At 57.5% G+C, this 21643-nt stretch overlaps 1 protein-coding gene across 1 annotated transcript; it reads left to right on the top strand.

The window, feature by feature from the left end:
• The first annotated feature begins 969 nt into the window (after positions 1 to 969).
• BPIFB3 (BPI fold containing family B member 3) lies at positions 970 to 17179 on the top strand. The gene is made up of 15 exons (XM_046678180.1): positions 970 to 1081; positions 1794 to 1950; positions 4032 to 4136; positions 4604 to 4744; positions 5995 to 6058; positions 7817 to 7877; positions 8639 to 8730; positions 8870 to 9049; positions 10750 to 10803; positions 12768 to 12938; positions 13636 to 13703; positions 14890 to 14932; positions 15660 to 15723; positions 16257 to 16333; positions 17150 to 17179. Exons 1-15 carry the CDS (start codon positions 970 to 972, stop codon positions 17177 to 17179), a joined length of 1419 nt encoding a protein of 472 aa, XP_046534136.1.
• Positions 17180 to 21643: the final 4464 nt, after the last annotated feature.

Genomic DNA, 21643 nt, shown 5'->3' on the forward strand with positions numbered 1-21643 from the left:
GGAAGTGGGGCTGAATTTGCATCCCCCCTCACACCCCCAGCAGACCCCCTCCTCCATCACCCAACCATGCAGAGAGGCCCTAGACACCGTCACTGCCTCGTTTACAGAGATGGCACACAAGGACACAAACAATGCACAATTGCAGATTGTGACAAGCACCTTCCAATAAGCATTCTGGGTGATGTTTAGTGACAGACGGGTGTTTTTAGAGGTAAAGGAGGTGACATTTATTCAGAAGCTGAAGGATGAGGAGACAGTCATGCAGAGAACCGGGGGAAGAGCCTTCCTAGCAGAAGGAACAGCATGCGCAAAGGCCCTGAGGTGGGAAGAGACTTATGTTTAAGAATGAGGAGGTCAAAGAGGCAGGCAGGGAGGTGGTGAGTAATGGCAAGGAGCCTGGGTTCCATTCCCAAGGGCAGTGGGGAGCCACTGAAGGGTTTAAGCAGGGGTAACATGAGGGCATAGACGGGTATCTGATTGGGTTGGCATATATGGAACTCCATAAAGAAAAGTCCCATTCTACAGAACTAATGAGTTAGCCATGCTCCCCGCTCCTATTCCATCCCTTTCAATGTCATTCAGGATGGAGGCAGGGGAGGAGAGAAATGGGACATGTTGAGTCTAAATGTTGGATGTCTCCAATCTTATGGCCTCACGAGCCAGCAGAAAGCAGGTCCAGGAAGCAGAACTGCCCTCCTGCTGCCATGGAAAGGAAGGCCCCTCTGTCCCTCCCCCTCAGAGCAGGTCCAGGTTCACAGGGGCCACAGAGGACTGAGACTTTGAAGTCAGACGTGTTAGCCACTGCTTGCGTTAGGATAGTGAGGGCTTTCCTGGGCGTGGGGCTGGGCTCGGGCTGGGCCAGGCGGGCGGGAGGGCCCCAGGTGGGTGGTGGGCACAGGGTGGGAAAGGCTTGGGCACGAGAGGCCCCTCAGAGATCCTGCTTCTGCCTCGAAAGGTGTGCCTGCAACGATGCCGGGCCTGTGGTCCCTGCTTCTCCTCTGGGGTCTGGCAGCTCCGTGCTGGGGGCTGCTGGAGACGGTGGGCACGCTCGCTCGGATTGACAAGGACGAGCTTGGCAAAGGTGAGCAGGGGTGGGCGGTCCGTGAGGGGTCCAGTTGCAGGGTGAATGACCCCGTCGATGCCTTAGAGCGTCTGCTTTCGGGGACAGATGAGAACAGGATGTGATTGTCACCTGCTCAGAGAGTTCAGGGGGTTGAAGCTTTGCTCTCAGGCTCAGTTCACTGGTCAGTTCACTTCCTTCTGAGAGGCGGCCGGGCCGTGTCTGCCTCAGGCATGGGGACGGGTGTTGCTGACGAGGACGAGGGGAGGGTGCTGGCTGGGCCAGCGTCTCTGCGGACATTTCTGGGGTGGGGGAAACTTTCTAGGCATTTGGTCCTCCAGGGCCCAACAACACAGGGTGGCAGTCTCAAGGATAGGGTGGGACAGCCGTGAATAGCAAGTGCTTCAGGGATGCCACCCCGGTCTGCCCCAATCTCCACGAGGTAGTCCCTTTCATTTCGCCCTTCTCACAGTTCGCAGAGTCAGGCCCAGGGTGCCCAGGAGGAGCGGAGGTCACCTCCTCCTCCTTGATCAAGCCCTGGTGGCTGCCTGGCCCCTGCTTTGCTTCTGCCTTCCTTTTCAGTGCTACAGGGTGGCCCAGGGTCAGGAGATCTAGTCATAGTATTGGCCCCAAACCCAATTTGCTGTGTGATTTTGGGGAAGTCTCTGCCTCTCTCTGGGCCCTAGTTTCCCCATCTGTAAAATGATCCTTCCTCCCTCTACCCTCTCTGCAGCCATCCAGAACTCGCTGGTGGGGGGGCCCATTCTGCAGAACGTGCTGGGGACGGTCACAGCCACGAACCAGGGCCTCCTGGGCTCTGGGGGGCTGCTCGGAGGAGGCGGCCTGTTGAGCCACGGAGGAGTTTTTAGCGTCGTTGAGGGGCTCTCCGGGTGAGTCCCCATGGTGTTGCCTCATGACTGCCCACCTGCTGCGTGCCCTACAGGAAGCTCGGTCTTTCTTTGCTCAGGGAATAGAAGAGAGAATGACTCTTATTAATTTGTTGGCAGACAGGGGGAGTGGTGTGGGAGCCCTGGATAGCGAGTCCCAGGACCCGAGTCAGAAAATAAGGAGTCCACTGCATGCCAGGCCAGACAGGAATGGCAGCACGCCCCTGGGGTCGAGGGCTCCACTCTAGCTTGGTTCCACTTACTCACTGTGTGACCTGGGGCAAGTTGCTTAGTCTCTCTGGACCAATCCAGGCACCTGCATGGCTCCCTCCCTCCTCTTCCTCATGTGTCTGCTCCAACGAGACCTTCCCTGACCCACCGCTCCTTGTCCCCTCCCCTGCCTTCAAGCTCCCCAGGGGACGGGTCCCTCCCCTCACTCTGCATATTTCACTGGTTTGTTTCTAGGTGATAAACCCAGACGGGCGAGGACTCTGTCTGGCTTGTTCACTGCTGTGTCCCCAGTATCGTAAACAGTGCTTGACATTTAACAGATGCTCAAAAAATATTTGTGAATGAATGAATGAAGTCACATAATAGCTAATATTTGTAGCGCAATGGCCACCTGGCTAGGGTTTCCCGCGTGCCTGGCACTGCGTTAGGCACTGTAAAGAATATCCTGCGTGGTCCAGAGGTGGGACTGCTGGCAACAGCACTTAACAGGCGAGGAAAGGGAGTGAAGGGACCTGCCGGCGCTCACCCAGCTGGGGGGCGTCGGAGTGGTGACGAGTGTGGGTGTGTCATCACAGGCCACACGGGCCGCCCCAGGTGGGCGGGACCCACTCCAGGGCTGGCGGTGGTCCAGGAAAGATCAAACTACAGGCCCCAGGGAAGGCTGAAGACCGGGGGCCAGGGTGTGGGGAAGGGTCACTGGACAGGAGGGGGAAAGGAGGTGCTGGGGGCAGAAGGGAGAATGGACGTCCGTCTCCCCAAATTGCAAATGGATGTCTGGAAAGGGAGCTGGTCAGGGGTGATGGTGCTCGAGGATCGCTGTATCATGTTGCTCTGTGGTCGATATGTCAACATCCCTATTTTACAGATGGGGAAACTGAGGCCCAGAGCAGGAGCGTGATTTGCCCAAGGTCACACAGTCAGTCGGTGGTAGAGCTGGATTTGAACTGTCTGGCTTTACTGGCTGTACTACGAGCAGATATTTGTTGCCAGGACAGTGAATCTGTGTCAAGCGGCTAAAATACAGCCTGGCATGCAGTAAACGCTCAGTAAATATGAACTATCATTATTATTAATAGATCCAGCACCCCTCCCACCGTAGAATGCCCCTGCTGGGTGAGGCTGGGGTCTCAGATGTGAACCAGACATTATCCTTGCTTCAAAAAGCCCCCAAAAGGAGGCAGAGCCCCACAGTGTGGATCCTGTGAGCTCAGGATAGCGATGGAGGCAGCCCAGGCAGGGTGTGGGAGCTGCTCAGAGGGTGGCATTTGCCTGGATCAGAGAAATAGGAAGGAGGGCTTCCTGAAGGAGGGGACACCCTAGCTGAAATCAGGAGAGCTGGGAGAAGCCAGCTAGCTGAAGGTGGATGCAGAGTGGAAGCAAAGTCTAGAGAGAAGGAACAGCCTGGGCAAAGGCCCAGAGGACAGAGAAAATAATGAATGGTGGGGAGCTGCATTTGAGAATCTACCTGGGTTGAACGTGTATGAGCCTAGGGGATGGGAATTGGGGCACAATGATCCGGGCCAGAGACTGACCCAGGGCTGAGGCCATGGGGCGGGGGTGAGGAGGACACTTAGTTCACTGAGCCTCCAATGAGGATGATGCTGTGACTTCTATTGAGCATCTGCTGTATCAGCTTCCGCACTTACACTCTCACCTGTCTTTGCAATAACCATATAAAGTGGGTGCTTCTCTTGCCCACTTTACAGATGAAGAAACAGGTCCAGAGAGGTGAAGTAACTGGCCCAAGGGCCTCCAGTTGGTTTTATGGGTTAAAGCTGGGATGGCGTGCCGCCTGGTCTGGGATGATCCAGGCATTGAGTAGTGGGTGGCCCTCTCCTGGACGCCCGTCGCAGGCTGAAGATTGAGGAACTCACGCTGCCGCAGGTGTCGCTGAAGCTGCTGCCGGGGTTTGGGGTGCAGGTGAGCCTGCACACCAAGGTGGGCCTGCACTCCTCTGGGTGAGTGTGCCCCTGGGAAGCTCTCCCCTCCTGTTCCGCACCTCACCCCACTGCCCTACTGGGACCCCTACCCTATTGTCGCTCCACCCCCACCCCACTGCCCCCGATTTCCTCCCACCCTACTTCCTCCCCAAGGGACTCCCACCTGCTATTCTCTCCCTGGATGCCACCCCACCACCGTCCCAGGGATCTCCACCCATCGATCCCCAGGGACTTCCATCTCACTCTCCCTGGAGACCCTACCCCACTGCCTGGAGCTCCCTGGAGCGGGTGAGGGGAGAGGGAGCGGGGACGTGCAAAATGGGGGACGTGCAGGGAGACGAGCGCTGAGAGGAAGGCACGGGGACTAGCCACCCAACTCGCCCCTCCTCGGAGCCCCACGCAGCCCCGCGGTGGGCGTGGCCAAGGCTGGCCCTGGTGGGTGGGGCCTGGCAGCCCGGCCACGCCCCCAGCGTCGGGTCTCGCAGCCCCCTGGGGGGCCTCCTGCAGCTGGCGGCCGAGGTGAACGTGTCGTCGCGGGTGGCACTGGGTGTGAGCGCGCGGGGCACGCCCATCCTCATCCTCAAGCGCTGCAGCACGCTCCTGGGCCACATCAGCGTGTTCTCGGGGTGAGTCCGCCGGCCTGAGCCCGCGCTGGGCTGCCCCACCCCGCCCCCGGACCTGCTCGGGCTCCATCTCGTCCGGTCCGCGAGTACAGGGCATCCCCTGGGTCTCCGGGGAGCTGCCGTCCGGGCGGGGCCTGAACTCACCCCGCCTCCCGCCTGTCCCGCCGGGTCAACCCCAGCCACAGACCTGCAGACTGAAGCCCACCGCGCACAGGGCCTCTGACCCAGCCTGCACCTTGCACCACCCACTTCTGACCGTAGCTTCTCTATCTGGTCCCGGATGTGCGGGCCTCTCAGTTCCTGCTCTCAGCACATCAGAGACCCAGCTCAGCCCCTGACTTGCTGGGAGACCCAGGGGAACCCCCTCCCATCTAGGCCTTGGTGTCCCCGTCTGTGTAATGAGGACCTAAAGTTGATGATGTGGAAGGGTGTAGCACTTCTATATCTGTCTCTTCCCCCAGCTGTTCAGGACACAGTGGCCCTGCCTGCACTCGTGTTGAATCCTCACTCCTGTGGGACAGCTGAGGCCCAGAGAGGGCAAGGGACTTGCCCAAGGCCACACACATAGGTTGAGCAGGGACGGAGATGGGCAGGTCCAAAGCCTTTTCCCAGCGTTCTGCACCCCCCACAGCGGCACCTGGCATCTTCCCGCTCCTTAAATCACTGTGGCTCCGCTCTCTCCCCTGGGCTGCAGGCAGCCATGGAGGGAGTGGAGGATGCTGTCGGTGCCCTGTGGATGTGGTTCTGTCGTTGTCACCCCTCCTTCTGTACCCCCATAGTCTCCAAACAGACCTGAACCCATCCACATGCACTTCTCATCCTCAGGCCACCCTCTCATTCATTCATTCATTGAACAAACGTTCATTCATTCAACAAATATTTATTGAACCCTCACTCTACACCAGGTGCTGTTCTAGGCCCAAATGTCACTTGTCCACAAATGTTGGTGGAGACGAAGGGAACAGACATTTATTGAGCACAGACTGTATACCAGACTCCCATACGCTCCCATTTAGTCTCTGCACCAGCCACTGCATAAGGCGGGCACTGTGCCGAGAGGGAACTGATAACCCCCTGGGGCCCCTGGTGAGGCAGAGCCAAGGCTTGAACCCAGGTCTCCAAAGCTGCAGCCAGCCCCACGTATGGGGAGAGGAGACAGGCGCTGTCCAGAGCCCCCATGCCTCCCTGCCCCGTCATCTGGCTTGGCGCTGTCCTCGTGCTGTGGCCACACCCTCTGCTTCTCATCTGCCCAGGCTGCTGCCCGCACCGCTCTTTGGGGTTGTGGAGCAGACACTCTTCAAGGTGCTGCCGGGCCTGGTGAGTGTGGGGGCCGCGGGCAGGCACCCCCCACCCCCTGCCCCGCAGGGCCTCTTCTCCCCCAGCTGCGAGTCAGTCAGGGCGCCAGGCAGGATTAGGCTGTGCTTCCGTCCATGCCCACCCGGTAATCCCATCCCGGCTTGCCCAGGTGTCGCCTGCCAGTCTGTAGGTGGCACAATCCGTCCCCAGACCTCTGACTCCTAAATCTACGGCTTCAGATGACCTGAGGGCCTGCTCCCAAACCCGCTCCCCTGCTTACCCCCTGCTCCGTCTTTGCCAGCTGTGTCACTGTTGACTTCATGCTTTCCTTTAAACTAGCTTGTGATGGAAGTCGGGTCACTGGGTGATTTTAAACTGAGCCTGTGTCCGGCGAACACGTCCAGAGAATGACATCCTTGTACATTAGTCCAACATAAGTTAGACACCTGGTTAAACGGCTCCAGGGGCCTCTCTGTGCACCTCCCCCCCCCCCCCCCGCCATCCTGCCTTCCACCAGGGGACAGGAACCACACTTGAGAAAAGCTGGTCTGGCCAAAGCCGCATTTCATCGAGGCCAGAGAGGGGAGGGGCTCACTGGGGTCACACAGCCAGCAAAGGGCCCTCAGGCTTTCTGACCCCCAGTCCTGGCAGGCCCGCCCCTGTGGGTCCTTGTGAGGAACACCTGCGGAGGCCGAGAGGGCGTGGAGCCCGGGGTTGGCACACGGCCCTGGGCTTGAAGAAGCTGATCAGAGGAGAAGCTCAGAGGGCGGAGGGAGCCCCCAGCAGCAAGGACCCCACCCAGCCCACCTCGGGGCATTTCAGCGTGCAGGTGTGGCCCCTAACTGGGGTCTCCGGGACAGTTGGCTGCAAGACAGGAGATGTAACTCAAAGAAGTTTAAAAATAAGAGTTAAATACTGGCATTTCGAGATTAGAGATTTCTCTTAACAGTCCGATTTCTGGCTTCGTTCGTGCAATCAGCCATCCTGGGCACACAATACCTCCTTCCTGAAGGTCGCACGTGGCTGGCGCCGAGGGGCTGCTCCCCCGCCCATCGCAGCCCCTCTGCTGTCCTCTCATTTCAGTGACAGGCCTGACCCCAGAAGCCCTGGAGCTTGGGGCCCCAAGTTTAAATGAAAGGGCAGCCGTCTCCTGTCTCTGAGGACAGTGGTGGCCCTGGGCAGGTGGCCTGTCTTCTCCAGCCCCAGCTGTAGGATGAAGGGGCTGCATCGGGCCATCTCTGAGGTCCCTGCTCCAGTGCCCTCAGATTCTGTGATCCTTGGATTTGGCGTTCTGGAAGCTGAACCCCTGCTCCCTGTTCTCTCAGCACGGGGCTCTCAGTAAACACCCAGCGGTGTGCATAGTGGACGCCCCAGGCCCAGGCCTGACTCTGGGTGGAGCGGGGAGGCGCCCCTCTTTGAGATCTGGACTCTGGGTCTCCCAGTGCCCATCTGGAGGGCAGGAAGGGCCTGACACTCGGAGGGAACAGCCGCCTTTGTCTTCTCGGGGGAGGGCCTTGTCCCCACGCCCGGACTGGCCTCTGAAATGTGTCTCCCTGGTCCCCCAGCATCCTTCAGGGTTTTCTGAGGGGCCCATAGAACTGGCCCTCTGCACGTCAAGCTCCTGCCCCCTACCTGTGTGTCCCCATCCGTCTCCACATTCTGCCTTGCTTTGGTCCCTGGGACCACGTGGCAAATCATTTAAAGGAAATGCAGCTGTTCCCTTTCCCGGGCTGGGGTTGGCTCTTATCTTCCTGTAACACCTGTCTCCTCCGGACACAGCTGTGCCCCGTGGTGGACAGTGTGCTGGGCGTGGTGAATGAGCTCCTGGGGGCTGTGCTGGGTAAGTCGGGGCCCAACCCCCTCCTCTGTGCCCCTTCTTCTACCCCTCTCCCCCATTACCCCAACTGGTGGGGTGCCAGGGGAGGGGAAGGGGCAGAATTCTGGGACCTTTCACTTCCTCCTCACACTGACGGGGCCGCCACTTTGAGGAGGCCCGATGGTGGAGTTCCGGGCTGAGGCCGGTTTGGCTGGATGTGCAGACTTGGAGCGTCCCGGTCTCCATCCGCTGGGGGCTTCAGGCCGTTTATTGGACATCTGCGGTGTGTCTGGCACTGTCAGAAACCTGAGGCAGATGCTATTATTATCTGGACAGACAAGATGATGGAGGCACAGAGCTTAAAGACGGAACCCAAGACCCCACAGCCATGGCGGCCCTGTCTCTCTGAGCCTTATGGAGACATGGATGCCTTTTGTGTCCACAAAAGGGCTTTGAAAAGCATGAAAAGGCAGCATAAGCAGGATAAGGATAGCAACCTGGGGGCAGAAGTGTCTCTATGTGTGGCGTTACGTGAGAGAGGCAGGACCACAGTGTGGGTAGGGCACCAGCTCTGGGAAACAGGAATCCTGGCTCTGCCACTCTGTGGTTGTGTGGCCTTGGGCTGGGGACTTCCTCTGCCTGAGCCTCAGTGTTCTTATCTGTAAAATGGGGATGGCAGTAGTACAGTGCTAGGCGTTCAGCAGCACTCCAGCAGTGGAACTAGGGGCTGTTGTTAGGGGCCTGGACTCATGGCGTCTCCTCCCTCCTTCCCCCTCCCCATGCAGGCCTGGTGCCCCTTGGGGCTCTTGGGTCTGTGGAATTCTCTCTGGCCACACTGCCTCTCATCTCTAACCAGTACATAGAGCTGGACATCAACGTGAGTGCCCACCGAGGCCCTGCCCACAGCGGGGGTGGCGTGGGTACCAGCGGAGGCTGGGTGGGAGATGCTGAGTCAGAGCTGGGGTGCGGGGGGAGCAGCCCCGAGACCCTGCCATACCCTGTGTCCTGCCCCGCAGCCCATCGTGAAGAGTGTAGCTGGCGATGTCATCGACTTCCCCAAGCCCCGCAGCCCCATCAAAGTACCTCCCAAGGACGACCACACGTCCCAGGTGCTCGTGCCTCTGTATCTCTTCAGCACCGTGTTTGGGCTCCTGCAGGCTAACGGTGCCCTCAACATAGACATCACCTCTGAGCTGGTGAGTGTGGCACCTGCCCCGCTGTGCCCTGGCAATGCTGGTGATGACAAAGTCACATTGTCACCCGTCAGCCTTGACAAGCCCTCTTCACTATAATCGGAGAGAGTTGGACAAGTTTGTAGCGTGCACATGCCCTCTCTTGTCCTGTGGCAGACATTGCTAGTCAGTAATGGCCCTCTACTTGGCTAAACCTGAATGGGACTTCTGAATCCTTCTCAACATGGCACTCCAGGAAGTTACTTTCAATTGGTCAGAAATGACATGTGACATGTAGGCAACTTTCCATCCCCACACCACATGAGCCCTTCTAGGGTCAAAGCCCAATTTTACACTAAAGTGTGAATAGCTAACATTTCTCCTGCTTTCTCAAGAGCAGATTTGCATTGAAGAGAAGAAAACTAGGGTTGGACTACCAAAGGTCACTTGGACATTTGTTCTGAAGCTTCTGAGACCTCTCTGTTTCTATTCTGTCCCCTCTCTCATCCTCACAGATGTCTGGAATCCCCAGCCCCGACCAGCCTCACCCAGAGGCATTTTCTTGGTCTTAGCCCTCTCCAAAGACACTGAGCTCTGAGCCACCCGGGCTCCCCACATGCAGCTCAGGCCCAAGGGAGCAGGGCTGGATCACTCCCTTCCTGTAGGTGGCCCAGAGAGCACTGAAGGCCTCTGGGAGGTTGGCACAGGGCCCTGAGCTGGGAGGCAGGTGTCTGCTAGCTGGGGGGAGGGGCAGTCCTAGTCAGGCAGAGACTCTGAGTGTGAGACTGTACGTGTCTGCGCAGCTCGTGGACGTGCGTGTGTGCGAGTATGGTGGTGAGATGGACCTCAGCAGCCATGTCGTGGTGCTGTCCCCTCATGGGATGGCTGTGTGCTGGGCGATGTGGGGATCCTTCTGACGGGCAGAGAGTGTCTGGGTGTTTCTGCTGTGTGCACAGGTCTGTTCCCAGAGGTGGACGTGTGCAGTTCGAGGTCTCACACGTTAGCTTGGGGAGGCTGAGGCCTTTCTTCTCCCAGTGCTGGGGGCCCCGCCAGGGCGCTGGCGATGGGCATCGCCGGGCAGAATGAGGGATGCAGGCCTGCTGGGACTGGAGCAGACTGGGGAGCCTGTGCCCCGTTTCTGAGGCAGCAGCCACACGGCTTCCCCAAGGGCAGGGGGTACAGGCCCAGTGTGACCAGACTTTCCAGTTTTTTTAGCCCCAAACTGGCAAATTTATGTGAAATTTCCTGATTTGTAAATACTGGAAACCAATTTATACTTTTTGGAAACACTGTTTGGGTAAAAGTCAGAAGTGTTGGGGGTCAGATCCCTGGGCCTTCAGACCGCGAGCTCGGGCAGAGTGTTTGAAAGCTCTGGGATTAGCTGGCCCCGGTCAAATCCTGGCGCCCCACTTACCAGCTGATGACCCCGGGCGGGGGCCTCGGACTCTCCGTCTGTGAAATGGGGTAATCACAGCGCCCACCTCTTTGAGCGGCTGTAAGGGCGAAAGGAGCGAAGGCAGGCAGAGCCCTTAACATGAGCCTGGCAGGTCGTAAGCGCTCGGTGATCACTGGCCAAGAGAAGGACCTTGAGTGTCTGTAGAGATGTGGGTGTGTAATTGGCAGGGGTGGGTGAGTGTGGACGAAACCATTTTGTGTGTGCTGAGGGATCCCTGTCCTGTCTCTCTGTTCACCCTTCCCCCCATCCCATTTGGTCTTGACTCCAGGTTCCCAGCAACGTCCCATTGACAACCACAGACCTGGCAGCTTTGGTCCCTGAGGTGAGTGACCCTCCCATGGGCTTTGATCACTGTAGCTCTTTTGCAATGAGCCTGAATAGATCCCAGAATCTTTCTCAATACAGCTCTCCAGACAGCTGCGATTGAATGTAGAGTCCAAATTCACACTAAAGTGTGAATGACTAATACCTTATCCTTTCCTGGTAGCAGATTTTGTTTAGAAAGGAAAAAACCAGGGTTTAATTGCCCCAGAAGTCACCTGGGCATTTGTCCTGTGGCTGTTGTTTCTCTCTCAAGCAGAGGACAGGAGATTCTTTCCAGGAGTACTGAGCACCGCCCCCCCCCCCACAACTGCCTTACTTCATCCTGGTCTTGGTCTTCCCTGTCCCCAAAGAGAAGACTCAGTGGCCTTGGGGAGGGAAGAGAAGGGAGAAGATTCTGGGGGTTTGACTAGTGGGCATCAATCAGTATGTGCCTGCAGGGCCTGGCCTCAGCTTTCCCATCTGTTCAGCCAAGGCCGGACCAGCTGCTTTCCAGCTTTGAGAATCTGAATTCATGCTGAAGTTGAAATGACTACTGCAAGGTCCTTATGGAGCAGATTCTGATGGAGTTGGAAAGAAGCCTGGAAGGTCTGGGTTTTCACCAGAGAGGATGGACAGGGCAGCTGAGTTTTAGGGTGCAGACAGACTCTGGGAGTCCTTGAGGGTGAGGACTCGAAGCAGCTTTGGGGGCATGGCTGGGGCCTCTGCTTCTTGGAGTCCTTGGCTAAAGGATGTGGAGTCTCAGGGATCAGGGCTGGATGCTCAGAAGAACCTCCTTCTGAGGAGATGTAAGACGGTGGAGGGGGACAGGGGGAGGCAGAGGGCGGGGGCAGGGGCCATGGATGCAGCAGGCCGGGCCGTGTCCCTCCAGCTGGGGAGGCTGGCCCATCTCTGGAACCTGGAGCCTTTGTGCTCACAAAGTCAGAGCCCCGTGGCCGCAGCTCCGAGTCTGGTTTCGTGGCTTCAGAATCTGTGGACACAAGAGGGTGGAATCTGATGATTCTCTGTCTTTAAGATCCTGTTACCCTGGGAGTCTGGGCCTGGGGAATTGGTCCCTAAATCCAGCATTCGAGCTCCTGTGACGTGCTGGTCTCCAGCACCTCTGTAACTCCATGATGTCATGAATGTGAGACTCAGAGTTTTCTGATTGTGTGGTTCATTCAGTCAGTCAACTAATACTCACTAAGTGTCTGCTACATGCCAGGCCCTGTGCTGGGTGCTGGTGTGCGGGAGGGGCAGGAAGTGAAAAGTAGATAAACGTCTCTGTTCAAGGAGCCACCTGGTGGGGATGACAGGCACGGAACAAATAGATAAGTAGGATATGGACAGTGTCAGGAGGTGGAAGAGAACAGAGTGGCGAAGGCGGATAGGGGCGCAGCAATGAAGCTTTAAACAGGCTGCTTTGCAGAGGCCTCCCTGAGGAGGTGATGTCTGAGCAGAAGGCTGAAGGAGGTGAGGGAGGGAACCATGTAGGCATCTGGGGAAGACATTTCCAGGCAGAGGGACCGGCAAGTGCAAAGGCCCTGAGGTAAGAGTGTGCCTGGCAGGTGAGAGGAACAGCAAAGTGCCCAGCGAGTCTGGAGAGGAGAGAATGAGGGGCCAGCAGTGGAGGTGAGATGGAGATGAGGGCAGAGGATGGATCACATGGGGCCTCTGGGCCTCGGGGGATTTTTTGTTTTGTTTTGTTATATCACGTAATAAAGTGTGTCCTCTGGGGGACTTTGACTCTGAGTGAGAGGAGAGTCTGATTAGGTTGTTCCATGGCTTGATGTCTCCCCACCTGAATGTCAGCCTTGTAGGGGCTGAGACCAGGCCTGCCTGGTTCAGGCTGTAACCTCAGCGCCCAGCACAGTGCCTGGTGCCCATTAGGTGCTTGATGAGTGTTTGTTGACTGACTGACCGATCCTATTAGTGGGGCATCTAAGCTGCCCTCATGCCCCCATGTCTGCCCCTGCTTCTCTCCAGGCCCTGGGGAAGTTGCCCCCAGGCAAGCTGCTCCTGCTGTCACTGCGGGTGACACAAGCGCCCACAGTCACACTGCAGAACAAGAAGGCCACGGTCTCCATCGCAGCTGACATCCACGTGCTGTCCTACCCCCCTAAAGGGACCCCTGAAGCCCTCTTCAAGCTGAATGGGGTGAGTGGCCGAGGGTAGGGGAGCCTGGTGCGGGGGTTCTGAGTGGGGCGGATGCGGGGTTGCCTTCTCCCCAATTTCAGGGTGGGAGGCTCCCTGGTGTCATGGCACAGGAAACTCCGTCCCCGTTACCATCACCTGAGCTGAGGCCCAGTGCCCGCTCAGACTCCTGCCTGCACCCTCCTCGCACGTCTGCTGGGCCCGAGGCCTGTCCACTGGGCCTCCTCAGCATCCCAGGTTTGCCCTCCATCTCCCTAGCCTCTCTGTGCTTGGATACTCTTGGCTGACCCTCCAGCTTCCTCCTGCCCCACCTCCAGTCGGCTCCCCTCCACCGGCCTCTGTTAGATTTCCCACACCCACATCTGGGCAGAGGTCCCTCCCCTGCCCACTCTCTGCCTGGCTCCCCGGGGCCGAGCGCCATTCAGTGCCCCTGCCCCGTCCTCCGCCTCCCCCGTCCTCGCGCCCTGAGCCTCAGTTCCCGGGGCTGCCGCCTCCCTGCCTGTGCTCCTGCAGAGTCCCCCACCGGGAATGTCGCCTCTCCCCTTCCCTTGGCCAACTCCTCATCCTTCAAGATTCAAGTGTCACCTCGTGGGGACACCTTCCGTCGCCCCACCGCAGGCTGGATGGAGGGCCCAGGCAGACCCGGCCCAGCTCCTTCTGCCGAGTTCACACGTAACCTCCATCTGCGTTTCCCCTGCAGGTGGTGACGTTAAACGCCCACCTGGCTCCCTCGGCGACCAGGCTGCACCTCACCCTGTCCCTGGAACGGTAACGTGGGAGCTGGGTCTTGTCTTTAGGAACAAGAATCAGGGTCTGGTTGGAACCACTTCCCATTTTCTGAGCATCCACTGAGTGGCAGGTGCTTTACCAGCATCTTCCTGGCCTCCATCCTGCTGGGGAGGGGAGGGTGTTGGTCCATTTTACGGATGAGGCACCTGGGGCTCAGAGAAGCAGGCTCCAGAATGGGCTTCTTCCTCTCAGAACCTAGCCCTGGAGATAAATCCAGACGCTGGAGATGGAGTCTACACTCCTGAGTTATCCGCCTGGAGACAACTGTCCTTGAGTGTCGTAAAATGCCTTGTTAGTCATGTGACTAGTTACTTCTCTAGTTTCTCCATCCCCACGGTAGCGAGGCCTCAGGATAGTCATAATAAGCAAGATGGAGACGTTGGTGACAATCTTTCCTTATGCACGGATGGCACATGGCACTTCACGGTTTACAAGGCCCAGGCTCCCACCGTGGGTTGTCCCTGGAAGCAGGTCCACTGTCTGGGCCTCCACTCTCCAGGCGCAGTGCTCTCACCGTGACCTGGGCCTGTCTGTCCTGCCCTGGATGCAGGGGCTTTCCCGAGTCTCTGGGATCTGCCTGTCCTGAGCCATAGGCACCCCGTGCTCACCTGACCCCATTAGTGTTCCCCTAGGCCCCTCAGGCTACCATGCCCCCCGCAAGGCTCTGCTCATTTCTATCCTTGACAGAAGGCCTCGCCCGCCACCTGCATCTGTCCCACTTCTGGTGGCAGTTCACGCCTCAGCCCTTCAGGGGACAGAGATGTGTGTCCTGGCTCTGGCCCTGCGCGTACGCTGGGCCAGCTGAGATCCATCGGTGGGTTGCTCCCTCTAGTGAGAGCCTGCTGGAGGCAGGGCACCCGGTGTCCAGTGCTCAGTCTCTGGAGGGCCATCTCAGAGAGGTTCAGCCACTTGTGCAGGGTCAAACAGCTGGGCGTCAGACCGAGGCCCAGGGCCATGGGGTCAGAGGTGGTGGGCATATCTCAGAAGGAGGGTAGATCCCTCCAGGTCCATCTTACAGGTGGGGAAACTGAGTCTCTGTGTCAAGGATAGAGGCAGAGTTGGGCCTGTAACCCTGTTTCCTGACCCTGGAGAGCTGGGGTGGGGGCAGAACCCCTCAGTGGGGGGTATGGGGGGCTGGGCCTCAACTCTGTCTTCTCCCCGCCAGGCTCAGGGTCACGTTGGCCTCGTCCTTTGCCCACACCTTTGACGTGAGTTCTGGGAGGGTGGGCAGCTTGGCGGGGGGCAGGGCCTTCAGCTGGGGGTGGGGAGGGGCAGGATGAGTCGTGGGCCCGGTGACTGGGCTCTGGCCCGACAAGCCAGGGTGGGCAGACCTCAGGGCCGGGGAGTGTGTGTGCACGTGTGTGCACACGCGTGTGTGTGTGTGTAAAACAGTCATCACCTTAGGAAAGTGAATCTCATGATCTTCCACAGTCCTGGAACCTCACAAAGTCATAAACATCTAGGATCTCACAAGGGGTCAGAATTCTGGAACTTGGCACAAGTCATAAGGTTCCTGAACTCAGAAAGTTATAAGATTTCAGAGCCCCACACAGCCCTTAGTTTCCTGATTCTCAGAGTTCTGAGGTTCTGGGATCGCCTGATAGTCTCAGGTTCTAGAACATTCTAAGGGTTCCTAAACCGATAGGAATCTAAGATCAGAGCACATGGAGTTCTCCTGGAGCTGGGCACATTTTTCTCCCTCTTTCTCAGCACTGCCCCCTCCAGGCCTTCCTCTGGGCAGGCAGCTCTTCCACGCTCACGGGGCCCGGGGCGAAACCGGCCTACATCAGAGTCCCGTTTGGGGTCGTGGGTGGAGGCACCTGTGTCTTCAGGCTTGGGGGAGGCTGGGGCAGCTGGACCCCTGCATTCCTCCCTGTGAAGGGGCGCGCTGTTCCCTGCGCAGCCACACCCCCGCCCTCCTGTGCTCTGTTGCAGGCATCCCGCTTAGAAGAGTGGCTCAGCAGTGTGGTCCGGGTGGCATACGTGCCGAAGCTGAACGGTACGGGCAGCTTGGCTGTCTCCTCGGGCACGTGGAGCATCCGAACTGGGGACTATCCAGCCTCTTGCCTCTCTCCATTGTTCCGATGGAGACACTGAGGCTGGAGAGGCGTTGGTCCCCATTTCTAAGATGCAGAAACCGAGGCACCAATGTTTCCATTCAAGCAACGTTGATTAGCACCTCCATCAGCCCAGACTTTGGGTCCCAAGACCTATCTGACCTGGATCTCGTCCTCAAACTCACAATCCAGAGGGAAATGGTCATATAAACAAATGATTAGGACATAGATGACCCAGGGTGTGCAAGGGACTGACACAACCTCTCATGACAGAACCTGAGGGGAGCCACTGATGACAACACAGAAAAGAGGCATTTTTGGTTGAGTTTAGTAGGATAAGTAGGAGTCTGCCAATAAGGGAAACCGAGTCTCCAAGAAGAGAAATGACTGGCCCAAGGAGAGTGGTGGAACAGGGTCAGCAGGTCCCACGCTGGCTCCCCACATATCTTTGCTTTCAACCATTTCCTCTTCACAGTGGACCTGGATGTTGGAATTCCCTTGCCGAAGGTTCTCAATGTCAATTTTGCCAATGCGGCCCTGGAGATCATAGAGGTGAGTTTCCCATGTGGATATGGCCTAGATGGATCTTAAGCTTATCTCTGGAGAGCCCTACTTGAAACTGATGAGAGGAGTACTCTGCCTCATCGTCTGGTCTGTCCCTGCACCATTTTCTAAATTGCTCAGAGAATGGAAAATTATTTAACTTAAGAATGGCATACATATGACATATGTGCTACCGCTCCTTCCTTAGTCACCCATGGCAGGCATTGCCAATCAACACAGAGTTCTTTCCTGTTAGATCCAGACACATGTCTGGCCTATAGGATGGAATCTCGGATTCACTCCCAGAACCACAGCTCCCCTGGTCCAGGGGAGGTGAATACATGTGCCGTCTCTCCTTATCCTGTGCCCATGGCAGGCATGGCTAATAGATCATGACACTTTTTCTTGCTGAATATCAACATGACTTCTGAATCCTTTTCAATTCAGCACAACTTTGAGTCTTGCAATAGCTCTGGGAGTTGGGCAGACCAGGGAGTTCTGGACCCATTTCTCAGATGAGGACCAAGCCTGAAGGAGGTCAGATTTCTGGCCCAAGTTCGCTCAGTAAATTAGCAGCAGAAACGGCACTTGAACTCGGGTCTCTTAAGTCCTCCAAAGTCGGTGACCTGTCCCACACTGGATGTCATTTATTTATCATCATTTATTTGTTCATTCATTCAGTCAATGAGTGCCAGCTGCATCCCAGGTACAGTGCTGGCTACAGGGCACAGGGGGACACAGAGATGGCTGTGGGGATGGGGGTGTGGCAGGTGCATTGGGCATGAGGACTCAGAGGGCCTAACGAAGAACTGTTGCTCCTTGCAGAATGCCGTCGTGCTGACTGTGGCATCCTGAGGCTGAGAGACGGCCGCCATCCCTGTCTGTGGACTGTCAGAGTCCTGTCCCCTACCCACGCTGCCTCAGTTTCCCTCCCAGTCTCTAGCCTCTATCAGTGACAGTAGAAGGGTCCCTTATGCACCCAGGCCCACTCAGGTGCCCTGGCCCTGCCTCTCGCCCCCGTCTGGGGTGGGGACCTCAAGGCCAGCCACAGGCCTCTGCCTTTGAGAGATCTCTGGGGCCTCAGAGGCCAGTCCTGAGCTTTCAATAAACAACCCTTTATCTCAGCACCTCCCGGCTGGTTTGTTCCCTGGTCACACATGGGCTGCCTCGGCCTCTGCCCCCTGTGCCCTCCCCAGCTCCAGGCAGGGGTTCCTGGGAGGCGAGGGGACTTGGGGCCTGGTCGTTGTAGCTCTGTATCTGGAACTTTCCTGGTTAGCCTGTCCTGCCTTCCTCTGCTCTGCCTCCAGCTCCCTGTGTCCCCCTTCTCTCCCCCCTCTCCTCTCCTCTCTCTATTTTTCTAAATACTTCTATCTTCTATTCTGTCTCTCTGAGTCCGAGTCTGTGACTGTTTGTCTCCATCTCTCTGACTTTGGGACTTCTCAGAAGTGATGTCCAAGCTGGATTTTGACGGGTGAATAGGAGTTTTCCAGGGAGAGAAGGAGCCAGCATCCAGGAAGCAAGGATGGGTGAGACCTGGCCCTGCCATGGAGGGATCCCTGCTAGCTGCACGTCAGCCGCGGGCACACCTTAGGGCAGACCTCAGAACAAAGCCACGCCAAAGCTCGCAGTGCCAATGGGGAAACCGCAGCCAGGGGGCCTGGCTGGCCCAAGGCCACATGGTGGCAGAGCTGGGATGGGAAGCTGGGGGTCCTGCCTCTTGGTCCTGGGCTCCTCTCTGTTGCCCAGGATGGGCCTCCTTGGTTCTGGGGAACAGCCCCAAGTTGGCACTTATGGGTGGACCCGAGTGAAGAGGTCCGACAAAGTCTTGAGAACTGGCTCAGAGCACCTGGGGGAACACAGAGGAGAGTTGGAGCCCATCTGGAGGTTTGTCCACCAATAAGAATGACCCTGTGACCATCCTTCCTTTCACCCACCCATCTATTCATCCACCTATCCATCCATTCATCCACCCACCCATCCATTCATCCACCCACCCATCCATTCATCCACCCACCCATTCATTCATCCACCCACCCATCCACCATCCATCTACCCAGCCACACTTCCATCCGTCTCCCCTTCTTTTCTTCCTTCCTTTCTTCTTCCCTCCCTCCCTCCTTTCCTCCTGTCCACCCACCCTACATTAATTGGTACCTACTCCATGCCAGACCCAGTGCCGAGTGACATGTTGGGGTTTATCTTTGACTTCTTTCTCACTTCCGGTGTGAGACGGTGTCCTGACTCCCATCTAGGACAGTGTGGTGGTGAAACCAGTGGCTGGAGTTGGCTGCTTGTGTTCAGATCCTGTCCAGCCGCCGACTAGGCAATCATTCCGTCTCTCTGAGCCTCGATTTCTTCATCAGTAACTTGAGGATGATTGTAGTGGGTTTTGACGGTAGACCAGCACTCGGGATGGTGGCTCACCCATTAGAAGCCCTAGTGCCTTGTCACTGCTGCATTGTTCCACCTCTTCATGCGGGGCTCAGTCGCACTGCCAACAGGAGCTCATCCAAACCCCCAGGCTTGGCGTCCAAGCCACCTGTGACCTGCCTCAGCCCATTCCTCCTGGAGCGTGGAGAGGGAGCAGAGTTGTCCCTGGGCCTGAGGCTCGCCCTCTGTGAAATGGGAATACTACAGGACTCACTCGTAGGTCGTTTGAGGATGGAATGAGACGGTCCTTGTAGGGCACTGAGAAGAGCGCCCGGCACATGGTACATGGGCAGTCGTGTGTGGCCAGGCCTTTGCACGGCTCTTCCCTCTTCCTGGGGTGCCCCCCGCCCCCAAGGGTTCCTGGCAAACTCCCACCATCCCTCAATCCGGAGGGCACGGCAGCGTCAGCCTCACTGAGCCCGAGGCAGGGCCCCGTGCGGCGTTCGCCATTGGACTGTCACTGCCTCGGTCCCATTCTCCCACTTGATCAAGAGCTCCTCAAGGTCAGGGGCGGGATCTGCTTCATTGTGGTGGGTCCTGTGGCTGCACAGAGTAGCAATGGGAGCAGCTAACCCCCACTGAGCGCTTACTGTGTACTGGACACTCTGTTAGATGCTGGACATCCCTTCGCTTGTCTAATTTTCATATCGCCCATAGTCAGTGGGTGTTATCACCCTGTTTTACACATGGGGAAACTGAGGCTCAGAGAAATGGGCCCCAAAACAGCTCCAAAGTGGCAGAGCCAGGATTCAAACCAGATCCTTCTGACTCTAACTCTAAACCCTGGGCTTGCCACTGCTGTGCTACAGAAGCAATACTTTCTGCATTTATTGTCTGCTCACACAGTGCCAGACACTGTTAAGTGCTTTCTATACATTATGTCATTGACCCCTTGAATCAGCTCTACTTTCCAGCTCTCTCTAACTCTTTTTATCCTCATTTTATGTGGAGGAAACTGAGGCGCAGAGAGGTTAAGTGACTTGCCCAAGGCCACACAGCTAGGAAGTGATGAAGTTAGAATTCAAACCCAGGCCCCCTGACTCCAGAGCCCGGGCTCTGACCCTCCACACTTGGGGTTGAAGGATGACACAAGATGGGCAGTGACACCCTCTGCTGGGCAGCCCCCTTGCAGCCCTGCTGAGCTTATGGTTCCTGAGGAGGCTGTGTGGAGCGGTTGGTAGTAGGGCTGGTTCTGTTTCCTGGTCCCTACAGCCCCTGCGTGAGCCCTGCACGTGGCCCCCTGCATGATTGAGTCACCTTTGGGGGTGAGTCACCTCCCAGGGCCACGTCCCTCCGGCTCCAGACAAAGGTGCCATTTGGACACTAAGCCCAGGTGATCTCCTGGCGCCAAAGCTGCTCTAATCCTCCGAGGGGGGCAGGCCGGCCTCGTGGCCGCCAGGGCCTGGCTGGTCTCAGGACTGAGGACGGGCATGGAGCCTTGGTGACTGACAGTAACCACCTCCGTGTTTGCACCGCCCTCTACAGTCTACAGTGCGAGTCGATCCCTGCTCTCTGGTTGGGGGAGGGATCGAGAAAGGCACAGTTGTCCTTTTTGCGTTGCATTTCAATTTAAAAAGGTAATATATTTGTTTAACGAGCATTTATATCACACTGAGTGCCAGGCAATGGGGAGCCAAAGGGAGGTTCCAGGCATGTTCCAGACGTTTCTTACATAATCCACCAAACCCTGCTGGGGAAGTGCGATTATGCCATCTCTCAGATGGCAGACTGAGGCCCTGGAGCAGAAGCGATTGTCCAAGGCTGAGAGGGCAGAGGGGTGTGGGAACACAGGTGCGTGTGTCCCCTGGGGTCCCCGTCCCGGAGCCCTTCCAGCCCCCACGGAAGAGAAGACGGTCCAGGGCTGGGGCTGACGCGCCGCCTCGCACCCCTCACGGCCTTTGCTGACTTGCTGCCGAGCGGAGCCAGCAGGCACTGGGGATCATGGGAATAAAAATGCCACCTACTGAGCACCTGTCGTGTGCGGGCCCTGTCCTCAGCACCTTCGTGGTTGAGTCACTGACCCTCACCACATCCTCTCCCGCTGGGCCCTTCCAGTCACCGTCTCGGCACCACAGACACAGAGGCTTGGAGAGAACTGAGGCTGGACTCGCACCCAACATCCAGCTCCAAGCCTGTTGCCTTAATGCACCCACTGCAGATGGGGAAACCGAGTCCCCGAGGGGCCAGGGGTGACGTCAGCGAGCTTGGCACGTCTTGACGTCAACCATGCCTGCCTTCAGAGCCCCCACTGCCTCCAGGAGTGGGTGGATCATCTCCTTGCTGAATTCAGGGAACCACACATTTATTCTCAGCCAAACTTGACAGCAGCCTCGATGGGAGGGAGGAGGAGGCCCCTCACTCCAGAGGACTTCTCGGGAGGACCTGGTGGGGCAGGGTGGAGGTGGCATCCATTAGACAAGGAGGTAGGACCCAGGCTGGGCCTGGGGGCTGGGAAGCAGAGACGACTCAGCTCCCTGTCCCACGGAGAGTAAGGGCGTTTATTCATTCATTCACGACACTGGCATCTGTGCCTGGGCTGGGCTGGGGGTGGGGCGCAGGCTTGGCTTTCCCACAGCAACATCATCTCAGTATGTGCTGCAGAGGCCCTGGGTGGTCCAGAGGAAAGGTTGGAGTTGGGGGTTGCCACAGAAAGCTTTCCAGAGTAGCTGATGTTTCTGCACGAGTTTGAGCAAAGGGGTCTGGAGAAGGGTATTCTAGATGGCAGGGACTGCACGTGCAAAGGCCCAGAGGCAGGGGGGCTAGAATGGGGTGGGAGGTGCAAGGCATGAGCAGCACACTGTGAGTGGAGGAGTGGGACTGAGTGTGGAAGGCAGATCCGCCCTGAATGCCAAGGAAGAGGTCTGGGCTGTGTCCCAAACGTCTGGGAGC

This window comes from Equus quagga, chromosome 12 (genome assembly GCF_021613505.1).
Source record: "Equus quagga isolate Etosha38 chromosome 12, UCLA_HA_Equagga_1.0, whole genome shotgun sequence".
In the NCBI taxonomy this organism is placed as follows: domain Eukaryota; kingdom Metazoa; phylum Chordata; class Mammalia; order Perissodactyla; family Equidae; genus Equus; species Equus quagga.

Excerpts from the sequence above, each read along its gene's own strand:
- BPIFB3 (XM_046678180.1), top strand. The coding sequence starts at position 970 with ATGCCGGGCCTGTGGTCCCTGCTTCTCCTCTGGGGTCTGGCAGCTCCG. Across the intron at positions 4,745-5,994 it reads CACATCAGCGTGTTCTCGGG|GCTGCTGCCCGCACCGCTCT; the intron begins GTGAGTCCGCCG and ends TCATCTGCCCAG. Across the intron at positions 14,933-15,659 it reads CCTTTGCCCACACCTTTGAC|GCATCCCGCTTAGAAGAGTG; the intron begins GTGAGTTCTGGG and ends GCTCTGTTGCAG.